Source organism: Mobula hypostoma, chromosome 15, assembly GCF_963921235.1.
Source record: "Mobula hypostoma chromosome 15, sMobHyp1.1, whole genome shotgun sequence".
NCBI classification, from domain to species: domain Eukaryota; kingdom Metazoa; phylum Chordata; class Chondrichthyes; order Myliobatiformes; family Myliobatidae; genus Mobula; species Mobula hypostoma.
In genome coordinates, this window is record NC_086111.1 from 66,390,259 (window position 1) to 66,415,712 (window position 25,454).

General features: G+C 43.7%; 1 protein-coding gene across 10 annotated transcripts in view; it reads left to right on the plus strand.

The window, feature by feature from the left end:
• Positions 1-25,454, plus strand: part of hemk1 (HemK methyltransferase family member 1) — a 193,164-nt gene that overhangs the window by 12,514 nt on the left and 155,196 nt on the right. For 8 of the 10 annotated variants that reach the window (XM_063068215.1, XM_063068209.1, XM_063068211.1 and 5 more), the window contains exons 3-4: positions 521-612; positions 2,347-2,440. In XM_063068215.1, coding sequence (XP_062924285.1) covers positions 2,348-2,440 — 93 coding nt within the window. In that variant the 5' untranslated portion in view covers positions 521-612; position 2,347. The remainder of the gene's footprint in view (positions 1-520; positions 613-2,346; positions 2,441-25,454) is intronic. The other 2 variants (XM_063068212.1, XM_063068213.1) reach the window with 1 other exon arrangement.

Here is a 25,454-nt window from a genome sequence, read left to right on the forward strand (position 1 = left end):
AAATGCTGGAGTAGCTCAGCAGGCCAGGCAGCATCGATGGGGAAAAAGTGCATTTGGGGTTTCAGGGCAAGACCCTTTGGTCAAACATAGACTGTATTTTTTTTCCATAGATGCTGCCTGGCCTGCTGAGTTCCTCCAACATTTCGTGTGATGCTATCTTGAGATTCATTTTCTCGCAGGAATTTGCTGGAAAATCAAGGAATACAATAGAATTTATGAAAAACTATACAAAGACTGACAACCAATGTGCAAAAGCAGACAAATAAATAGATCGATAGATAGATAGATAATACAGAGAACATGAGTTGCTCACTGGTAATGATGGTTCTTTGAGAGTCAGCATGAGTCATAAGGCTTCCTGTGTGATACTGCCCTTTGTCCCTGTACATTCACTGCTATAAGCTCGTAAACTCTCTCCACTACAGTTTGTTTTTGTTACAAGTGAGTAACAGCACTGTGAATGAATGCAGCGGCAATAGTCACACTTTTTACTGAATGTCCTTCCCCCTTCTCCTTGCAGATTCACAGCCTTGGAGCGGAGGCCCTGACTAACCCACTCACTGCAGAGCTGAAGCAGACAATCTGGGATTTGTGTTCCAAGCGCCTGCAACAGTGCGAGAATTAAATATATTTCCATATATCCTTCCTTTCCCTTCTGAAATTTTGAAAATATTTCGGTTTGCTTAAACTCAAGTACAGAATCACAGTCAGCTTTAATGCCACTGACATTAGTCGTGAAATCTGATATTTTGTGGCAGCGGTACAGTGCAGGCATAACAAATTGCTTCGAGTTACCATTGTGCAAAAGAAGAATGTGAGTAGTGTTCATGGACTTCAGAAAAGTTCAAAGTAAAATTTATTCTTAGAGTACATACATCTCACCATATACACCCGTGAGATTCTTCTTCTGCGGGCATACTTAGCAAAACTATAGAACAGTAATTAAACAGGATCTGTAAACTGAACAAACTGCAAATGCAGATAGTAAATAACTAATGAGAAATAACAATACAACAGAGTCCTTAAATGAGTTTAGTTATCTCCTTTTGTTCAAGAGCCTGATGGTTGAAGGCTGGTAACTGTCCTTGAACCTGATGGTGTGAGTCCTGAGGCGTTTGTATCTTCTACCTCATGGTAGCAGCTAGAGAGAAAACCATTGCCTGGGTGATGAGATCTTTGATGATGGATGCTGCTTTTCTATGACAGCGTTTCATGTTGATGTGCTCAATGGATGGGAGGATTTTACCCGTGATGTACTGGGCCGAATCCACTACCTTTTGTAGGATTTCCCACTTGAATTTGAAATTTGATGGCAGAGGGTAAGAAACAATGAGTGTAAGCCAAACTCCGTACATTGTCAAAAACAAGCACGGTGGTGGCTGCAGCAGCCCCTGGAAGGCTTATGAAGGTAGAGGGTAAAATGAATGCACCAAAATGCTGCTAAGTCCTGGAGGAAAACCTGATGGAGTCTGCAAGAGAACTGCATCTTGGGAGATTTATTTTCCAGCAAGACAATGACCCCAATCATAAAGCCAAAGCCACACAGGAATGGTTTAAAAACAACAAAGTTAATGCCCTGGACCTCAATCCAATTGAGAATTTGTGGCTGGACTTGAAAAGAACTTCACTCATGAGTCCCACGTGATCTGACAGAGCTTGAGCAGTTTTGTGAAGAATGGGGGGAAATTGCAGTGTTCAGATGTGCAAAGCTGATGAAGATCTATCCACACAACTCAAAGCTGTAATTGCTGCCAAAGATGCATCTGCTAAATAATGACTTGAAGGGGGTAGTAATAATGCCATTAATTATTTTGTGTTTACTAATTGTAATAAATTTAAACCAATTTGTAGAAATTTGTTTTCACTTTGACACAAAAGAGTCTTTTCTGTTGATCAGTGTCAAAAAAGCCAAATTAAATCCACTGTGATTCAGTGTTGCAAAACAATAAAACATGAAAACTTCACAGGGGTGAATACTTTTTATACACACTGTACTTACTGTAATTCATGGTTTCATGTTTTTTCTATTATTATGTGTTGCATTGTACTGCTGCTACAAAGACAACAATTTCACAACATATGCTGGACATGTTAAACCTGATTCTGATCTTGGTCAACATGAGTGAATTGGGTTGAAATGGCTTTTCCATGCTGCATTACTCTCTGAACCTTTGCTTTTTATTGTTGCTCAATACTTGTCAAATTCCATTTGAAAATCCTGATTGACCATGTTTCCTTCATCCTTAGAAGTGGTGAGCTCTGAGTTTCTGTGCTGTACTGCTCTGTGACTTTGACTTTATAAATGTTTTTTCAGCTTGAGTGATTTTGTTCCTTTTTGTCTTCTAGCATGCCTGTGCAATATGTGATTGAGGAATGGGACTTCTGCGGTCTAACGCTGAAAGTAAAGCCTCCAGTCTTTATTCCCAGACCAGAAACCGAGGTAAATTCAAACACAAGTTCCATTTCAACGCTGAATAAATCTAATGAAGTACTCTTGTGTTCCAAGTATTACATAACTGAGGTTGACGTGTATTGCAGGTGAATTAAGAACATCAAGAATGAAGTATTGCTGTTAGTGCCGTAGAATCTTTTTATAACACCAACAGATTAATGAGAACATAGAACAGTATACCACAGTGCAGACCCTTCAGCTTGACCTTTTAACCTACTCCGAGATCAATTTAACCCTTCCCTCCCACATAGCCCTCCATTGTTCTTTCATCCTTGTTCCTATCTTAAGAGTCTCTTAAATGTCCCTAATGCACATGTTTTAACCACCACCCTAGGAGTGTATTCCACGCACCTACCATACAGTGTTTTAAAAAAAACCTGCCTCTGACATCCTCGTATACTTTCCTCCCAACACCTTAAAGTTATGTGCCCTTGAATTAGCCCATTCTGCCCTGAGGAAAAAGTCTCTGGCTGTCCACTCATTCCATGCCGCATTTTGTATACCTCTATAGCTCGCTTTCCACCTATGACTGCGTGGCGAAGCACAGCTCCAATGTCATATTCAAGTTTGCAGATGGCACCACTGTTGTGGGTCGAATCAAAGGTGGGGATGAATCAGCGTACAGGAGGGAGTTTGAAAGTTTGACTGAGTCGTGTCATAACAGCAACCTCTCATTCAATGTCAACAAGACCGAGGAACTGATTGTAGACTTCAGGAGAGGGAAACCAGAGGTCCATGAGCTAGTCCTCATCGGAGGATTAGAGTTGGAGAAGATTAGCAACTTAAAATTCCTGGGTTTTACTATTTCAGAGGACCTGTACTGGACCCTGCAAGTAAGTGCAATTGTGAAGAAAGCATGGCAGCACCTCTACTTCCTTAAGAGTCTGCAGAGATTCAGCATGACACCTAAACTTTGACAAACTGCTATAGATGTGTAGTGGCGAGTGTATTGACTGGCTGCATGACCTGATATGGGAACACCAATATCAGAAATGACAGAAAATCCTACAAAAGGTAGTGGATTCGGCCCAGTATGGCTAAAGCCCTCCCAACCATTGAGCACATCTACGTGAAACACAGTCATAGGAAAGCAGTATCCATCATCAGCGATCCCCACCACCCAGGGTTATGTTCCCTTCTCGCTGCTAGAGGCCTCAGGATTTGCACCACCAGATTCAAGTACAGTTATTACCCCTCAACCGTCAGGCTCAAGGGGATAACTATACACACTTGCCCCATCATTGAAATGTTCCTACAACCAGTAATCTCACCTTAAGAATTTTTTATCTTGTTATTTTTCTGTTCTAGTTATTTCTTGCTATTTATTTATATTTGCATTTTCACAGTTTGATGTATTGTACACTCTGTTTGATCTTTCATTGATCCTGTTACAATTACTATTCTGTAGATTTGCTGAGAATGCCCACAGGAAAATGAATCTCAGGGTTGTATATAATGACATGTATTTACTTTGAACTTAGAACATGACCAATATCCCTCCATTCCCTGCATATTCTTGTGTCTACTTAATGGCCTCTGAAATGACATTGTCACATTTGCCTCCACCACTATCACTGGCGGTTCTAGGTTCCAACTATCCTCTGTATAAACAAAAACTTACCCTGCACATCTCCTTTAAACATTCCCCTCACAGCTTAAATGCATGTGCTCCAGTACTTGATATTTCTACCCTGGGGAACATGATTCTGATTGTCTCTCCTATATGTGCCTCTCCTAATATCATAGACCTCTATCAAGTCTTTATTCAGCCTCTTACACACCAGAGAAAACAATCCATGTTTGTTCAGCCTCTCCTTGCAGCTCATTCCCTTTAAACCAGGCACCATTCTGCTAAATCTCTTCTGTACCAAAGCTACCACATCTTTCCTGTAATGGGGCAACCAGAATTGCACGCGTAAACACAAGATTCTGCCGGTGCTGTAAATCTAGAGTTATATACACACAAAATGGAGAAACTCAGCAGGTCAGGCAGCATCTACAGAGAAGAATAGAGTCGACGTTTCAGGCCAAGACCCAGCTGCAAGGTTAGAAAGAAGGCCTTGCCATTTTGAAGAGCCACTTTTAATCTCAAATTACCCCTTCTTTTCAAGTACTCCTGAAGTTCAGTCCTGTTGTAATTGAAGAAGTTGGGCTTTCAACATGCACACAATAATGCCCATTGTGAAATTGATCAAGCAACTTGATTGAGAATCTCCCAATCTGCGGAGACTGAGATCACAGACATAGTTGCTTGCACCAGATTTTAAAAGTGAGTACAGCCTGTTAGGACTTCCTGTGAAGACACAGAAAAACACATGGATGAAAGAAAGATGGAGGGCATTGGACATAATAAGAGGCATTGACAGAGTGAACAACCAGCGTCATTTTCCCAGGGTCGAAATGGCTAATACGAGAGGGCATAATTTTAAGATGTTTGGAGGAAAGTATAGGGGGGATGTCAGAGGTTAGTTGTTTACACAGAGAGTGATGTGTGCGTGGAATTCATTGCCAGGGGTGGTGGTAGAAGATGTGTTAGGAACATTTAAGAGACTCTTTAGATAGGCACAAGGATGAGAGAAAAATGGAAGCCTATGTGGGAGGGAAGGGTTAAATTGATCTTGGAGTTGGTTAAAGGGTCGACACAACATCTTGGGCAGAAAGGCCTGTACTGTACTATGCTCTATGAGGGATAAATTTTTGGACAGGAATTTACTGAAAGCTCTTCTGCTTTTCTTCAAAAGAGTTGTGTGTGTTTTACTATGTGGAGCAGATGAGGCCTCGACTAAAAGATAGGACATCTCTCAGCATTTTCTCAGTGCAACAGTGGAGTGTTAACCTGAATTTTTGACTTTGCCTTCAATCTTGACACAGATAAATATTGAGTGTAAACCTGGATGATAGGTATAGGAGTTGCAGCTTAAATTGAAATGGCTTAAGGTTTCACATACTGTCCGTACACTTTGATATTTTGTTGAAGTACAATATCATAGTAACATTTTTGTGCAACCTGGAATCATTTAATTCTGTCTTCAGTGTGTCCTGCACTAACCTTAGTATCCAGTAGATGGCTGAATTGGTACAGTTACAAGTTACAGACACAAGAGGCTGCAGGTAAAGTTTAGCTTTACACTCAGTGGCCACTTTAATATGTGCAGGAGAGGAACCCGGACTGGTTTTCTGTTACTGTAGCCCATCCACTTCAATGTTCAACGTTTTTTGCATTTAGAGATATTATTCCTGCACGCCACTGTCGCAATGCATGGATATCTGTGTTACTGTAACCCTCCTGTCAGGTTGAACCAGTCTAGCCATTGGCCTCTGACCATTCTCATTAACAAAGTGATTTCACCCACAGAACTTCTGCTTGCTTGATGTATTTCTTTTCTGCCCCATTCTCTGTAAACTGTAGAGAGTGTTGTGCATGGAAATCCCAGGAGATCAACAGTTTTTGAGATATTCAAACCATCCCGTCTTGCACTGACAATACCATGGTCAGCATCACTTAGGTCATATTTCTTCCTCATTCTGATTTTTGGTCTGAACATACTAACCCTGTCTGCATGCTTTTATGCATTAAGTTGCCACATGATTGGCTGATTAGATATTTGCATTAACCAGCGGGGGTACCTAACAAAGTGGCCATTAAGCATATTTGTCATATGTACATCGAAATGCATCGTTTGCGTCAGCGATCAACATAATCTAGGATGTGCTGGGGACCGCCCGCAAATGTCATCAAGCTTCTGGTGCCAGCATAGCATACCCACAACATACTAACGCTAACTTTGGGAGGGATGAAATGGGAGCATGTGGGGGAATCGCACAGTCATCGGGAAAACATACAGAATACAAAACAGCGGTGGGAATTGATCTGGGGTGTGAGCACTTTAAGAGCATTTTACTAACCGCCTCCCTAGCGGACCGCTTAACTGATGTAGGTACGATGGTCTTCCTCAGCCGGGGCATTGATTATAGAAGTTGGGATGTTATGTTGCAGTTGTTCAAGTTGCTGGTGAGGCCACATTTGGAGTATTGTTCCATTTTGGTCACCCTGCTATAGGAAACACGTTATTACATTCGAAGGAGTGCAGAAGAGTTTTACGAGGACGTTGCATGACCTAAGGTACTGAGTTATGGAGCGAGAGGTCGTGTTGGGTCCACTACTTTTCACATTTTCTGTTAAAGATGTGGATGACGGAATTGATGGCTTTGTAGCCAGGTTTGAGGATGATACAAAGATAGGTGGAGGGGCAGGTAATGTTGAGGAAGTTGAAGTCTGCAGAAGGACTTGAACAGGTCAGGAAAATGGGTAAAGAAGTTGCAGATGGAATACAGTGTAGGGAAGTGCATGGTCATGGTAGAAAGAAAGACTAGGAAAAAACAGGGTAAACAATTTTTTAAAATGGAGAGCCAATTCAGAAGTCAGAGGTGCAAAGGAACTTTGGAGCCTTAGTGCAGGATTCCCTAAAGGTTGACTTAAAGGTTCAGTCTTTTGTAAGGAAGACAAATGTAATGTTAATATTCACTTCATGAGGACTAGAATGTAAAAGTAAGTATGTAATGCTGAGGCTTTATAAGGCACTGGTCTGACCATATTTGAAGTATTTTGAGCAGTTTTGGGCCCCTTATCTGAGAAAAGATTTGCTGGCATTGGAGAGGGTCCAGAGGTGAAGAGAATGATCTCAGGAGTATAAGGGTTAATGAATGTAAGAAGAGCATTTGATGGCTCTGGGCCTGTAAGCACTGGAGTTTTGAAGAATGAGGGAGATCTCATTGAAACCTATTGAGTATTGAAAGGCCTGGATAGTGTGAGCGTAGAGAGGATGTTTCCTATAATGGATGAGTCTAGGATTAGAGGTCACAGTGTGAGAACTTCTCTTTAGAACAGATAAAAGTAGGAATTTCTTTAGGCAGAGGGTGGTGAATCTGTGGAATTCATTGCCACAGACGGCAGTGGAGTCAAGTCATTGGGCATATTTAAAATAATCTATTTGAAGGTATATTTAAGAAGATTGATAGGTTCTTGTTTAGTAAGGGTGTCAATAGTTAGAGAAGTCAGGAGAATGGGGTTGAGAGAAAAAATAAACCAGACATGATCGAATGGTGCAACAGACTCGATGGGCCAAATTGCCTCATTTTGCTGCTATATCTTATGGTTTTATGGTCTAATTTATAGTTACCATGAACAAAAATACAACAAGGAATAGATCATAATTTTGCAAGAGGGTACATATCGTCAGGAAACATATAAAAGAGGTGCAGGAGTAATACATTCTGTGCTCTGAACTTGCTCTGCTGTTCAATAATCTCATGCTTTATCCAATCTTGGGTTCAACAAGGTAACAATATATCTAAACTCTCCTATGTTTAATACCCGCAGCCCAATTTCAAAGAAGTGCAGTAAAGTGATCACTGATCTTGGTCAATATTTACCCCTCAAACAAAATCACAGCTTTAGAAGAAGATTGTATTTTTCAGGAGTCTAGTGTCTGCAGGGCAACTGTTGCGTCACACCACAGAGTCTATGAATTGTTTTGAGGAATTGCAAATTACGAAAGACACTATATGGCCACAAGTCTTTCCGCCTTGTCAGGCTGCTACTATATGTTTTAGTTAACACACATCAAAGTTGCTGGTGAACGCAGCAGGCCAGGCAGCATCTATAGGAAGAGGCGCAGTCGACGTTTCAGGCCGAGACCCTTCGTCAGGACTAACTGAAGGAAGAGTGAGTAAGGGATTTGAAAGCTGGAGGGGGAGGGGGAGATGCAAAATGATAGGAGAAGACAGGAGGGGGAGGGATAGAGCCGAGAGCTGGACAGGTGATAGGCAAAAGGGGATACGAGAGGATCATGGGACAGGAGGTCCGGGAAGAAAGACGGGGGGGGGGGGTGACCCAGAGGATGGGCAAGAGGTATATTCAGAGGGACAGAGGGAGAAAAAGGAGAGTGAGAGAAAGAATGTGTGCATAAAAATGAGTAACAGCTGGGGTACGGGGGGGAGGTGGGGCCTAGCGGAAGTTAGAGAAGTCAATGTTCATGCCATCAGGTTGGAGGCTACCCAGACGGAATATAAGGTGTTGTTCCTCCAACCTGAGTGTGGCTTCATCTTTACAGTAGAGGAGGCCGTGGATAGACATGTCAGAATGGGAATGGGATGTGGAATTAAAATGTGTGGCCACTGGGAGATCCTGCTTTCTCTGGCGGACAGAGCGTAGATGTTCAGCAAAGCGGTCTCCCAGTCTGCGTCGGGTCTCACCAATATATAAAAGGCCACATCGGGAGCACCGGACGCAGTATATCACCCCAGTCGACTCACAGGTGAAGTGATGCCTCACCTGGAAGGACTGTTTGGGGCCCTGAATGGTGGTAAGGGAGGAAGTGTAAGGGCATGTGTAGCACTTGTTCCGCTTACACGGATAAGTGCCAGGAGGGAGATCAGTGGGGAGGGATGGGGGGGACGAATGGACAAGGGAGTTGTGTAGGGAGCAATCCCTGCGGAATGCAGAGAGGTGGGGGAGGGAAAGATGTGCTTAGTGGTGGGATCCCGTTGGAGGTGGCGGAAGTTACGGAGAATAATATGTTGGACCCGGAGGCTGGTGGGGTGGTAGGTGAGGACCAGGGGAACCCTATTCCTAGTGGGGTGGTGGGAGGATGGAGTGAGAGCAGATGTACGTGAAATGGGGGAGATGCGTTTAAGAGCAGAGTTGATAGTGGAGGAAGGGAAGCCCCTTTCTTTAAAAAATGAAGACATCTCCCTCGTCCTAGAATGAAAAGCCTCATCCTGAGAGCAGATGCGGCGGAGACGGAGGAATTGCGAGAAGGGGATGGCATTTTTGCAAGAGACAGGGTGAGAAGAGGAATAGTCCAGATAGCTGTGAGAGTCAGTAGGCTTATAGTAGACATCAGTGGATAAGCTGTCTCCAGAGACAGAGACAGAAAGATCTAGAAAGGGGAGGGAGGTGTCGGAAATGGACCAGGTAAACTTGAGGGCAGGGTGAAAGTTGGAGGCAAAGTTAATAAAGTCAACGAGTTCTGCATGCGTGCAGGAAGCAGCGCCAATGCAGTCGTCGATGTAGCGAAGGAAAAGTGGGGGACAGATACCAGAATAGGCACGGAACATAGATTGTTCCACAAACCCAACAAAAAGGCAGGCATAGCTAGGACCCATACGGGTGCCCATAGCTACACCTTTAGTTTGGAGGAAATGGGAGGAGCAAAAGGAGAAATTATTAAGAGTAAGGACTAATTCCGCTAGACGGAGCAGAGTGGTGGTAGAGGGGAACTGATTAGGTCTGGAATCCAAAAAGAAGCGTAGAGCTTTGAGACCTTCCTGATGGGGGATGGAAGTATATAAGGACTGGACATCCATGGTGAAAATAAAGCGGTGGGGGCCAGGGAACTTAAAATCATCGAAAAGTTTAAGAGCGTGAGAAGTGTCACGAATATAGGTCGGAAGGGATTGAACAAGGGGTGATAAAACAGTGTCGAGGTATGCAGAAACGAGTTCGGTGGGGCAGGAGCAAGCTGAGACAATAGGTCGGCCAGGACAGGCAGGTTTGTGGATCTTGGGTAGGAGGTAGAAACGGGAAGTGCGGGGTGTGGGAACTATAAGGTTGGTAGCAGTGGATGGGAGATCCCCTGAGCGGATAAAGTCGGTGATGGTGTGGGAGACAATGGCCTGGTGCTCTTTAGTGGGGTCACGATCGAGGGGTAAATAAGAGGAGGTATCCGCGAGTTGTCGCTGTGTCTCGGAAAGGTAGAGGTCAGTACGCCAGACTACAACTCTACCTTGCCGAGGTACAGCGACAACTCGCGGATACCTCCTCTTATTTACCCCTCGATCGTGACCCCACTAAGGAGCACCAGGCCATTGTCTCCCACACTATCAACGACTTTATCCGCTCAGGGGATCTCCCATCCACTGCTACCAACCTTATAGTTCCCACACCCCGCACTTCCCGTTTCTACCTCCTACCCAAGATCCACAAACCTGCCTGTCCTGGCCGACCTATTGTCTCAGCTTGCTCCTGCCCCACCGAACTCGTTTCTGCATACCTCGACACTGTTTTATCACCCCTTGTTCAATCCCTTCCGACCTATGTTCGTGACACTTCTCACGCTCTTAAACTTTTCGATGATTTTAAGTTCCCTGGCCCCCACCGCTTTATTTTCACCATGGATGTCCAGTCCTTATATACTTCCATCCCCCATCAGGAAGGTCTCAAAGCTCTACGCTTCTTTTTGGATTCCAGACCTAATCAGTTCCCCTCTACCACCACTCTGCTCCGTCTAGCGGAATTAGTCCTTACTCTTAATAATTTCTCCTTTTGCTCCTCCCATTTCCTCCAAACTAAAGGTGTAGCTATGGGCACCCGTATGGGTCCTAGCTATGCCTGCCTTTTTGTTGGGTTTGTGGAACAATCTATGTTCCGTGCCTATTCTGGTATCTGTCCCCCACTTTTCCTTCGCTACATCGACGACTGCATTGGCGCTGCTTCCTGCACGCATGCAGAACTCGTTGACTTTATTAACTTTGCCTCCAACTTTCACCCTGCCCTCAAGTTTACCTGGTCCATTTCCGACACCTCCCTCCCCTTTCTAGATCTTTCTGTCTCTGTCTCTGGAGACAGCTTATCCACTGATGTCTACTATAAGCCTACTGACTCTCACAGCTATCTGGACTATTCCTCTTTTCACCCTGTCTCTTGCAAAAATGCCATCCCCTTCTCGCAATTCCTCCGTCTCCGCCGCATCTGCTCTCAGGATGAGGCTTTTCATTCTAGGACGAGGGAGATGTCTTCATTTTTTAAAGAAAGGGGCTTCCCTTCCTCCACTATCAACTCTGCTCTTAAACGCATCTCCTCCATTTCACGTACATCTGCTCTCACTCCATCCTCCCACCACCCCACTAGGAATAGGGTTCCCCTGGTCCTCACCGACCACCCCACCAGCCTCCGGGTCCAACATATTATTCTCCGTAACTTCCGCCACCTCCAACGGGATCCCACCACTAAGCACATCTTTCCCTCCCCCCCTCTCTCTGCATTCCGCAGGGATCGCTCCCTACACAACTCCCTTGTCCATTCGTCCCCCCCATCCCTCCCCACTGATCTCCCTCCTGGCACTTATCCGTGTAAGCGGAACAAGTCCTACACATGCCCTTACACTTCCTCCCTTACCACCATTCAGAGCCCCAAACAGTCCTTCCAGGTGAGGCATCACTTCACCTGTGAGTCGACTGGGGTGATATACTGCGTCCGGTGCTCCCGATGTGGCCTTTTATATATTGGTGAGACCCGACGCAGACTGGGAGACCGCTTTGCTGAACATCTACGCTCTGTCCGCCAGAGAAAGCAGGATCTCCCAGTAGCCACACATTTTAATTCCACATCCCATTCCCATTCTGACATGTCTATCCACGGCCTCCTCTACTGTAAAGATGAAGCCACACTCAGGTTGGAGGAACAACACCTTATATTCCGTCTGGGTAGCCTCCAACCTGATGGCATGAACATTGACTTCTCTAACTTCCGCTAGGCCCCACCTCCCCCCCGTACCCCAGCTGTTACTCATTTTTATGCACACATTCTTTCTCTCACTCTCCTTTTTCTCCCTCTGTCCCTCTGAATATACCCCTTGCCCATCCTCTGGGTCCCCCCACCCTTGTCTTTCTTCCCGGACTTCCTGTCCCACGATCCTCTCGTATCCCCTTTTGCCAATCACCTGTCCAGCTCTTGGCTCCATCCCTCCCCCTCCTGTCTTCTCCTATCATTTTGGATCTCCCCCTCCCCCTCCAGCTTTCAAATCCCTTACTCACTCTTCCTTCAGTTAGTCCTGATGAAGGGTCTCGGCCTGAAACGTCGACTGCGCCTCTTCCTATAGATGCTGCCTGGCCTGCTGCGTTCACCAGCAACTTTGATGTGTGTTGCTTGAATTTCCAGCATCTGCAGAATTCCTGTTATATGTTTTAGTTGCTTAGATTATGGGTGGAAAACTGCAATCGTGTCACACAATAAAGAAAGATATGTGGAGTTTTAAGTAATGGAGATGGAGCGATATTAATTGATTAAATGAATGGCTAAAACTTTCATAGACTGATTGCATTCTGAGAATTTCCTTCTGATCATTGTAGGGAAGAAGAGATAACTAGAAAGTCGGTTATGTAAGACTGTGCAATACAATTTCACAATACAAGACATGACAAGAAATTGCATTTCAAAGAGTTACACAATTCAATTTCGATGAAACTTGATGTGGGAAGGAAAGCTGTGAACTCTATTGCCCATACCACAACCACTATTCCCTGCCATTTGTGAACTGTCACCTCCACTCGCCTGGAGACAAAGGGACTGCAGATTCTGGAGTCTAGAGCAACTCGTAAACACTGGGGGAGCTTAGGTCAGGCAGCATCTGTGTAGGGAAGTGGACAGTTGATGTTTTGGGTTGAAATCCTTTACCTGGGCTGAAAGACTAAATTTATGTATAGTTTTTCATAAATTCTACTGTATCTCTTTATTTTCCTGTAAATGCCTGCAAGAAAATAAATATGGTGACATATACATACTTAGAAATAAACTTACTTTGAGTTTGAAAGAATAGTGGGGAGATAGCCAGTGTAAAAAAGTTGCAGGAAGGTGGGGGGAGGCAAGAACTGGCAGGTGATACGTGGATCCAGGCACGGAAAGTGATTTGCAGAAAAGTAAGTGGGGGAGGGGGAGGGAGAATGGCAATGTCATCAGAAACTAGAGGTGATCGATGGAAGTGACAAATAACTGATGGAGGTGGAGTATCTGATAAGTGGTGAAGGTGGAGCATGGAATGAATGGAGGGCGGTGGCGAGGGGAACCAGTGGAAGGAGTGTGCTGGGTGATGGGCAGATTGAGAGAGTGGGGGCAGGAAAGAAATGGGGTAATGGGTAGAGACTCACCTTGCTGTTACTCTGGAATTAGATGTTGATCAAAAATGAAATAGTACGGATTTATCAGTAAGTTAATCAATAAATAAAAATAATCAGTACAAGACCATAAGATGATAAGAAAAAGGAGCAGAATTAAGCTAATTGGCCCTCGAGTCTGCTCCACCATCCAACCATGACTGATGCAAAACATCATCTTCAAGGAGTGGTGCCTTGGAAAAGCGGCTTCCATCATCAAGTACCCCCACCACCACCCAGTACATGCCCTCTTCTCATTGCTACCATCAGGAAGGAGGTACAGAAGCCTGAAGGCACACACTCAGTGATCAGGGACAACTTCTTCCCCTCTGCCTTCCGATTTCTAAATGAACGTTGAACCCATGAACACTGCCTCACTACTTCTTTTCTTCATTTCTACTTGTATATAGTTAAATTAAGCTAAGTAGTGCAAAAACAGAAATGAAGAAAAAGTTTCATGTAATTCAATATTTTTCTATATTTATCACGTATCGCATTGTACTACTGCCGCAAAGTTAACGAATTTCGCAACATATGCCAGTGATATTAAACCTGATTCTGATCTATTATCACTCTGAACCACATTCTCCTGTCTTCTTCCTGTAACCTTTGACATCCTTATTAATTGAGAGCCTATCGACCTACACTTTAAATATATCCAATAATTTGTCCTCCGCAGCTGTCAGTGGCAAAGAATTCCACCGGCCGTAATTATTTTTCGACAATCAATTTATCAATAAATAAACTCTACCCATCATTCGTCCTTACGTATGCAGTTTGGCAGGAAGCATATCTGTTACTGGATAACCATCTTTGGCTTTTTCTCATGAACAAGGCATGATATCCAGAGTACTGATGGGTTAACAGAGAATTGGTGAACAACATCACGTTACTTTCTGGTGACTGCCTGTATTGCACAATAAACAGATAGAATGATGGCTACCCTAGGGAAGTAACTTGAAGATTTTTCAGGGGCTGGAGTTATTGCTGCATATTATTATACAATAACTGAAAGGTAGAATCTGATTGTTGCCATGAAGTACAGTATGGCCTCGGCTCATATGTTCCTGCTTCCAGCATTAAGACTCAGGAGAAGAGCTTAGGAGTCATAGATGGAAGCAGGCCATTCAACCTGACTGATTAATGCTGACTAAGATATCCATTTGTCCACATTTAGCCCATATCCCTCTAAACATACCATGTACCTTGTTCAAGTATCTTTTATATCTTGTTAATGTACCTGCCTTAACCACTTCCTCTGCCAACTCATTCCATATGAACACCACATGCAAAAGTGCCATTCCCTATTCCCAGTTCCTCCGTCTCCGCCACATCTGCCCCGAGGATGAGGTTTTCTGTTCCAGGACATCTCAAATGTCCTCTTTCTTTAAGGATCATGGTTTCCCTTCTGCTGTCATCAATGATGCCCTCACCTGCATCTCCTCCATTTCCTGCACTTCGGCTCTCACCCCATCCTCCCGCCACCACAACAGGGACAGAGTTCCCCTTGTCCTCACCTACCACCCCACCATCCTCCGGATCCAGCACATTATCCTCCGCAACTTCTGCCACCTTCAACAGGACCCCACCACTAAGCGCATCTTTCCCTCTCCAACCCTCTCCACTTTCCGCAGGGATCGGTCCCTCCGCGACTCCCTGGTCCACACGTCCTTCCCCACGGATCTCCCACCCGGCACTTATCCCTGTAAGCGCAAATGCTACACTTGTCCCTACATCTCCTCTCTTGCCACCATTCAGGGCCCCAAACAAGTGAGGCAACACTTCACTTGTGAGTCTGTTGGGGTCATCTATTGCATCCGGTGCTCCCAGTGCGGCCTCCTGTACATCGGTGAAACCCGATGCAGATTGGGGGACCGCTTTGTTGAGCACCTCCGTCCGCCAAAACAGACAGGATCTCCCAGTAGCCACCCACTTCAACTCTGCTTCCCACTCCCATTCAGATATGTCCATACATGGCCTCCTCTACTGCCATGATGAGGTTAGACTCAGGTTGGAGGAGCAACACCTCATATACCGTCTATGTAGTCTCCAGCCCCTTGGTATGAACATAGAATTCTCCAACTTCCGTTAATTCCCTCCCCCTCCCTTCCCCTATCCCTGTGTCATTCTGCCCCCTCCCCCAGCTGCCTACCACCTCCCTCATGGTTCCACCTCCTTCTACTACCCATTGTGTTTTCCCCTATTCCTTCTTCACCTTTCCTGCCTATCACCTCCCTGCCTCCCCTCCCCCACCCCTTTATCTTTCCCCTTACTGGTTTTTTACCTGGATCTTACCAGCCTCTCCTTCCCACCCTCCCCCACCTTCTTTATAGGGCCTCTTCCCCTTCCCTCTTCAGTCCTAACGAAGGGTTCCGCCCGAATCGTCAACCGATCTTTTCCATGGATGCTGCCCGACCTACTGAGTTTCTCCAGCGTGTTGTGAGTGTTGCTCATTCCATATGAGCTACCCACTGGGCTTAATACTTTCCCTTCAGGTTCCTTTTAAATCTCTACCCCTCACCTTAAACCTGTGCTCTCTAGGATGACTGGCAATACCTAGAGAAGCCATGTTTGAGATGCTTCTGCAGATTCTGAAAAGATAAGGAGTCCATTGTCCAGCCTATTTTATGGGAATGTTATGAGGATTTTTACGAGAGTGTTGCCAGGACTCCGGTGCCTGAGTTATAGGGAGAGGTTGGTCTGGTTAGAAATTTATTCCTTGGAATGTTGAAGATCAAGGGGTAACTTTATAGAGGTGTATAAATTTGTGAGGAGCATAGATAGGGTGAATGTGCAGTCTTTTTCCAGGAAAAGGGACTCAAAACCCTAACCCATCCATCTAACAATCTCTTTGACCCCCTATATCAGGCAGGATGTACCATAGCAATAGACAAGGACTTTTAGGATGGGAAACAGCTTCTTCCCCCAGTCCATGAGACTACTGAACTCCCTGCTGCCACCCAGATCTCCTCATGTATAAATGCCAGTAGTGTTATACTGTTTACTTTTTGATTTATGTCATAAATACACTTTACTATTTGCTTATTTAATTGTGGTAATATTACTTTATGTGTGAGTTATATGTACTGTGTTGTGCACATTGCTCTGGAGAAAATTGTTTGGTGGTGTACGTGTGAATGACAATAAACTTGAACCTCAAGGGCATAGGATTACCATGAGAAAAGACAGTTTTAAAGGGAACCTGAGTGGCAAGTTCTTCACACACAGGATAGTGCTCATGTGGAACAAGCTGGTTGAGGCAGGTACAGAGAAAAATATTTAGGATGTTTGGATAAGTATATAGATAGGAAAGGTTTGGAAGGATATGGGCCAAATTAGGGTAAATGAATTTGGGTTAGATGGACATACTTGGTTGGCACATGAGTTGGGCTGAAGGGCATATTTCCATGCAGTATTATTAGACCATAAGATGTAGGAGCAGAATTAGGCCATTTGGCCCATCAAGTCTGCTCTGCCATTTCATCATGGTTGATCTATTTTCCTTCTCAGCCCCAATACCCTGCCTTCTCTCTGTGTCACTTAATGACCTGACAAAACAAGAATATATCAACCTTTGCCTTAAATATACCCAATAACTTGGCCTCCACAGCCACCTGTGGCAATGAATTCCACAGATTCACCTCACCTCTGGCTAAAGAAATTCCTCCTCATCTCCATTCTAAAAGGATGTCACTCTATTCAGAAGCTGCTTCCTCTGGTCTTAGACTCCCTCACCATCCTCTCTAAGTCCACTCTATCTAGGTCTTCCAATATTCAATAGGTTTCAAGGTCACCCCTCATTCTTCAAAATTCCAGTGAGTACAGGCCCAGAGCCATCAAACGCTCCTCATATGACAAGCCTTTCAATTCTGGAATCATTTAGTGCAGCTCCTTTGAACCCTTTCTAATGTCAGCACATCCTTTCTTAGATAAGGGGCCCAAAACTGCGCTTAATACTCCAAGTGAGGCCTCACCAGAGCTTTATAAAGTCTCAATGTTACATCCTTGCTTTTATGTTCTAGTTCACTCAAAATGAATGCTGACATCGCATTTGCCTTCTTTACCACCAACTCAACCTGTAAATTAACCTTTAGGGAATTCTGCACATGGGCTCCCATGACCCTTTGTACCTTAGATTTTTGAATTTTCCCTCCATTTAGAAAACTGTATATGCATTTATTTCTTCTACCAAAGTGCATGACCATACAATTCCTGACACTGTATTCCATCTGCCATTGCATTGCCCATTCTCCTAATCTGTCTAAGACCTTCTGCAGTCTCTCTGATTCTTCAAAACTACCTGCCCTTCCACCTATCTTCAAATCGTCCGTAAACTTGGCCATAAAGCCATCAATTCCATTATCCGAATCATTGATATATAATGTAGCAAGAAGTGGACCTAACACAGAGCTCTGTGGAACACCACTAGTCACTGGCTGCCGCCTAGAAAAGGCTCCCTTTGTTCCCAGTCTGCTTCCTGCCAATCAGTCAATGCTCTGTCCATGCTAGTATCTTTCCTGTAGTACCATGGCTTCTGAACTTGTTAAGCAGCAGCATGTGTGGCATCTTGTCAAAGGCCTTCTGAAAATACAAGTACAAAACATCTTCCTTTGTCTTTCCTGCTTGTTATTTCTTCAAAGAATTCCAACACATTTGTCAGGCAAGATTTTCCCTTAAGGAAACAATGTGTTTCCAAGTACCATGAAACCACATCCTTAACGATCGAATCCAACATCTTCCCAACCACAGAGATCAGATTTACTAGCCAATAATTTCCTTTCTTCTGACTCCTTCCCTTGAAGAGTGGAGTGACATTTGCAATCATGACAAACACTTGAAGACATTTCTCTCCCTCCGTTTCTCAGTTTGTCATCATCCTTCATAAAACAAACATTGTTCTTGGTATGGGAACCAAGCTTTCAGTAGCTCAATAACTGCTGAGTTTGCTTGGGGAACTGGTGACAGCCTTGTCCTTGAACTTTAATAGTCCTTCCTCGCCAATAATGCTTAGTAGATCTGAGTAAAAATGAAAGTGGTATGTGGGTATATGTCTGTTCAAAAAAAGTGGGTGAATTGAATGGAACAAAGTTAATGGTTTCTCCAGAGCTGCTGCTCCTGATTGGGGAAATGTTCTTTGTGAGTTTTAGAAAGAAATGGTTGTAGACTTCGGGAAGGTGCAGAACAATCATTCCCCTCTGCGAATACATGGCTCCTCTGTAGAGAGAGTTAAGTGCACCAAGTTCCTGGGAGTTCACACCATGAATTACCTCACCAGGTCCCTGAATATCACGTACCTGAACAAGAAGGCACAGTAGCATCTCCACTTCCGAAGGAGATTGAGACAAACGAGGCTCCGGCCACCACCACTCCCTCCATCTTAATTGCACTTTACAGGAGAACCATTGAGGGCTTCCTGATAAGTTGCTTCTCCATCTCATATAGAGGCAGCCATACATTGGACCGGAAATTGCTACAAAGGACTGTGAGAACGGCTGAGAGGATCATGGCAGTCTCCCTACCATCCATCAGGGACATTTATCAGAAGCGCTATTTACACAGTGTCTTAAGTATTAATAAGGATCCCGCACCCATCCAGCACCCTCTTTGACATTCTACCATCAGGCAGGAGACTCTGATGCATAAAGACAGAATGGTCAGCATGGGAACAACCTTCTTCCCTCAGCCCATTAGGCTTCTGAACTTCCTGCCGCACCACATTTGAAGTGTCACCGGTAAATCTGTTCTGTACTTTACAATATTTAATTTAAGCATTTTAGTTTATTTATGTGTAATCCACCTGTAGATTTCATCCTTCCTTTCATATGTATAACACTCTGGTTCAGAGAAACATTGTCTTGTTTGATGGTGTACATGTATATAATTAAATGACAATAAACTTGACTTGACCTGAAGTTATACCTATAAAAGAGCCTCGATTTAGTCATAGTCATACTTTGTTGATCCCGGGTGAAATTGGTTTTCGTTACAGTTGCACCATAAATAATTAAATAGTAATAAAACCATAAGTAGTTAAATAGTAATATGTAAATTATGCCTGGAAGTAAGTCCAGGACCAGCCTATTGGCTCAGGGTATCTGATCCTCCAAGGGAGGAGTTGTAAAGTTTGATGGCCACAGGCAGGAATGACTTCCTACGACGCTCTGTGCTGCATCTCGGTGGAATGAGTCTCTGGCTGAATGTACTCCTGTGCCCAACCAGTACATTATGTAGTGGATGGGAGACATTGTCCAAGATGGCATGCGACTTGGACAGCATCCTCTTTTCAGACACCACCGTCAGAGAGCCCAGTTCCATCCCCACCATATCATTGGCCTTACGAATGAGTTTGTTGATTCTGTTGGTGTCTGCTACCCTTAGCCTGCTGCCCTAGCACACAACAGCAAACATGATCGCACTGGCCACCACAAACTCATAGAACAAGTCCTGTGGCAGAGTTGCAATTGGACTGCTCAGTGCCTGGACAACTTTGGGGCTTGTGGCCACACTGTCCAGACAAGTGAAGGGTATTCCAATGTACAAGTATAAAAATGGAGACACGAGAATGCGGATGCTGGAACCTGGAACAGGAGGACCTCAGCGGCTTGAGCAGCATCTGTGGGAGGAAAGGAACTATCAATGTTTAGATGTGAAGAAGGGAGATCCTCTCAGTTCTGATATAGTATTTCAACCCAAAGCAGCAACTGTTCCTTTAACTCCCACAGATGCTGCTTGACCCACACAGTTCCTCCAGTAGAACATCTTGAGTAAAAAAAAATATATTTTATCTTGGCAGTTTTCTGTGAGTTAGTGGTCCTGAACCCATTCCGGAAAGTATATTCCGTGTTCCTTTTTTTCTGTCTTTTACTACCTCAATGTACTGGTGTGGTGAAATGATCTGTATGGACAGCATGCAAAACAAATATTTTCACTGTACCATGGTAGATGTGACAATAACAAAAGAGTATCCAGTTACCATGTGTTAGATAGTATAACACCTCCACTGCTGCAAACCCATGAGTAATACTGTATCCGGTATCATCATCATTCTGTGCCATGTCGTGTGGCGTGGGCGATCATGGTCTCCCATCTGTCTTTAATCTGATCATTGCCTGTGGGGAAGACCCTCTTCACACTGTTGCTCTTGCTCTTTCCCATACCCGTGACCACGATTGTTCCTGGCGAGTTTTTCTGCTGAAGTGTTTTGCCATTGCCTTCTTCCTGCTGTGTCTCTACATAAATATGTAAACGTAATGAACATAATCTTGGTGCCAAGGTGCGAGTTGAACTCTTGTTTTCGGATGGATTCTAGTGCAGATATCTCACAAACAAAATGTCATATTTCGAGTGAGAATGCAACCTTTGTCTTGCCAACCCCACCACCTCCACTTTCCATTGATGGTGGAAAGCACTATTATTTCCACAAGTTTCATTACAACTGGAAATATGATATTAAAAAAATTCCCCTGTCACTTTCACCGTCTTGCTTCACACTGTCTGCTTTGGGTTTTTCCCTTTGCAGTTTCCATTTTCACTCTGATGTTAATCTTAGAGAACTTCAGTGTCTGTTGAGGTTAAATATTGCTACGGTAGTATCAGAAGGGGACCTCTTTATAATTCCCCCTTGTGTGGTAGTTATTCCACCTTGCTGCAACCTTTTAATAATCCTGTTCTCTAGGTTACAGCATAAAAAGTACAAATTCTGGAAGGATTTGCATTTCTGAGTCATGAAGTCTGTACCTGCTTACTTCAGATTTGGGTTGAAACCCTGCATCAGGAAGAGGGGTAAACCTCTCTACTCTCAGTTCGTATCAGTGTTTCGATCCAAAATAGAAGCAATTATTTTGACCCCAACCAATGCTGTTCAACCTGCTCCAGCAGATTATCTGTTGAGTAAAGAATAATATACCCTCAGTGGCCACTTTATTAAGTACAAGAGAAGAACCTGGTATGGACCTCTGCTGCTATAGCCCATCCACTTCAAAGTTCGATGCCTTGTACATTCAGAGATGCTCTTCTGCACACCACTGTGGTAGCATGTGGTTATTTGAGTTACTGTCACCTTCCTGTCAGCTTGAACCAGTCTGGCCCTTCTCCTCTGACCTTTCTCAATTGCAAGGTGTTTTCACCCACAGAACTGCTGCTCACTGGATGTTTTTGTTTTGTTTTTCACACCATTCTCTGTGTATTCTAGAGACTGTTGTGCGTGCAAATCCCAGGAGGTCAGCAGTTTGTGAGATACTCAAAGCACCCCAGCTGGCACCAGCAGTCATTCCACAGTCAAAGTCACTTAGATTGCATTTCTTCCCCATTCTGATGTTTGGTTTGACCAACTGAACCTCTTGACTATGCCTACATGCTTTTATACATTGAGTTGCTGTCAGATATTTGGCCGATTTGCATTAACAAGCATGTGTACATGTGTACCTCATAAATGGCCAATAAGTATATTTTTTCTTGGCAAATTTCTGTGAGTTAGTGGTCCCGATATACTGTACCGGTATATCCTGTGTTGTGCAATTGCTTTTCCATTGCACTATATCACCATACTGATGTGGTCAAATCTGTATGGATGGCATGCAAAACAATTATTTTCCCTGTACCTCAGTACATGTGACAATTATTAACCAGTAACCAGTTACCATGTGTTAAACAGTATAACACCAGCACTACTGCAAACCCATGAGCAACACCTTGTCTCATATTACAGCCTGGTGATCAGTGTGAATTGGGGCATGGCACATTGTCGGCTGCAGGAGTACCTGCTAAGGGACGCACTGAAACTTGGTGCGGCCACCGCAAGGGCCCGCTGGGGAAGGACCACAGTTTAGGGTTCTTCTCCAGCGGGAGTGGGAGGGGTCGGGTGGCGAGGAGTACACCCCTCAACAATGGTGTGGAAAGATGAAACAACAGAGTGCCACGTGGGTGGCTAAAAGTGTGGAAATGTAAAGCCCGTAATGGAAACATCTGTAAAGGATTGAGAGTCATTGAATGGTTTATTGTATATAATTTGGTTTTTGAATAAAGTATATTTTGAAATAAAAATTGCAGAATAAAATGTTGACTCATCTGCACTTCAGATGAAATTCTCATCACTTCTGTGGAGATGAGGGCAACATCGGGCACAGCTGGTTCCCTTGGAGCTTCCACAGCTTGCTTGCTCTCGCTTCATATCCAGTGCATGGGTAAGAGTCTTCAGGCTGACACTAGTGTGAGAAAACTGCTTATGGAAGAAAGAAATTGAATCAGAATCAGGTTTAATAGCACCAGCATATGTCGTGAAATTTGTTGCTTTTGTGGCAGCAGTACAATTGTAATATATAATAATAACTGTGAATTATAGTAAATATATATATTGTATATGTGTATATCATATATTATTAAATAGTTAAATTAAACAAGTAATGCAAAAAACTAGTGAGGTAGTGTGTTCATGGGTTCAATATCCATTCAGAAATGTAATGGCAGAGGGGAAGAAGATTTGTGTTGTGAAATTCATAGAGTTGCAATAGTTTTCAAATTGATAATCTGCAGACCCTAAAGGTACCAAGCATTTTCATACTAATACTAATGTATTATCTTGACTTTTAAATAAAACCTTACCATTTTTATAATCCTGTGCCATAGCTTTCCTGCTCTTACTTCTTCTGCCCTGACTAATGAAAGTAAGTATCCTATGTTTCATCTTCACTACCTTACAGTCATAGTCATACTTTATTGATCCCGGGGGAAATTGGTTTTCGTTACAGTTGCACCATAAATAATTAAATAGTAATATGTAAATTATGCCAGGAACTAAGTCCAGGACCAGCCTATTGGCTCAGGGTGTCTGACCCTTCAAGGGAGGAGTTGTAAAGTTTGATGGCCACAGGCAGGAATGACTTCCTATGACGCTCTGTGTTGCATCTCGGTGGAATGAATCTCTGGCTGAATGTACTCCTGTACCCAACCAGTACATTATGTAGTGGATGGGAGACATTGTCCAAGATGGCATGCAACTTGGACAGCATCCTCTTTTCAGACACCACCGTCAGAGAGTCCAGTTCCATCGCCACAACATCACGGGCCTTACGAATGAGTTTGTTGATTCTGTTGGTGTCTGCTACCCTCAGCCTGCTGCCCCAGCACACAACAGCAAACATAATCGCACTGGCCACCACAGACTTTTTACCTCTACTGCCAACTGGCCATTTGATTACTAATTTATTAGGTTTGCCACAATATTCTGAGCCAAAGGACCTGTTCCTGTGTTGTACTGTTTTATGGTCTATCTGCAAACCTATTAATCATATACAAATCATTGATGTAGATACAAACAGTAAAGGTCCCAGCACCAAATCCTGATGTACACCATTGCATACAGGCCTTCCACCACACAAAGGACTCTTGCTCATTGACCCCTGCCTCCTATTATCATAGATACAGTTTTCTATCTTGCCTTGGATCCAGTGGGCTTTAACCTTTTGGACCAGTGTCCCCTTGTGGGATCTCGCCAAAAGTGTTAATGATGTCCAAGCGGACTACATTGTCTGTTCTTATCAACACACACTCAGTCACCACCATTCAGTTAGTCAATCCAGATACTCCCAATATGATGAAGGGTCTCGGTACAAAATACCATCTGTTCCCCACCATGGATGCTGCCCGGATTGTTGCGTTCCTGCAGCATTTCAAGTTCAAAATTTAAATCAAATCAAATTGAAGTTTAATTATCAATCAACCATACATGAATACAGCTGAACGAAACAGCATTCCTGTGGGGCCAAGGTGCAAAATATACACAGCACATAAATCAAAATAGTGAGCAAAATAAAACATAGTCATGCAAAAACAAATACGTGTGTGTGTGTGTGTGTGTGTGTGTGTGTGTGTGTGTGTGTGTATATATATGGACCAGGTCCCTGAATGACATGTCCCGCAGATTGATGATACAGTTCTCGGCAGTACGCTGCAATTCAGCTAGTTTTCCACTGATCAAACACCCCTCCCATCCCCCGGGAGGGCAACACTATCATGAGAGCAAGAGAGGCCAGATCCCAACAGAGCACAGCCACGGTGCTATACCACCTCCAGCGTTTCCTCTCCTGGACTGCAGCAACAGGGAAGTCCGTGGCTTGAGTCCTAGTCCTTGCTGCAACCGAGGTCATGTATCTTCTCCACCATCAGTTGTGGTAACAGGCCTGTGGCATATTATATTATCACTGTCCAACAGAGTCTTGAGATCACAAGAGAAACACCCATAACATTTTGCGTGCACATCTCCTTAGCAAAGCTTTGCTGACCATCTATATTTAAGAACTTCCTTTCAAAGCCTGATGCATAGTCCCAGCTGTGTTCAGTCTTTTGTTTGCTTAATGAGGTAGTAACCTAACAACAATTGTTTGCTGCATTCAAATCTCACCATTCATTTCCTGAGTTCTGGGAAATGCACAGGAAAAATCTTAAATCAACCAATCAGCACTTCAGTGTTTTCTGCTGAGGCTATTTTATTCTTGAACAACTCATTTAGCTGGATCTTTAGGCTGCCAATCTTTATGCTACATTGAGAGTCATGTAATCTATTTTGGATGATTTTTGAAAGAAGAAAGATCGTTTATTTGCTTATGACTTCATTACCTCTGGAGTCAGAATCAGCTTTATTATCACTGACTAATGTGAAATTTGTTGATTTGTGGCAGCAGTACAGTGCAATACATGAAACATTACTATAAATTGCAATAAGAAATATATAAAAAATAAATGGTGATGCAAAAAGACAGCAAAATAGTGAGATAGTGTGAATGGATCTTTCAGAAATCTGATGGCAGAAGGGTAGAAACTGTTCCTAAAATGTTGAGTGTGTGTCTTCAGGCTCCTATACCTCCTCTGTTGGATCTCTGTTTAATATCTGATCCTTAGGGATCTTCCAGGAGTTAAAATGGCAAAAAGTCCTAATTTCAAGATTTCGGTTTATTTTAGAGTACAAACAAACATACAAATACTAAGCAAACTAAATAAAGAGCTGAGAAACAATGCTGAGGGGAATTAATGCCAAGGGGTGTAAGACAAAGGAGTATAAGATGGCGCTTTTGAA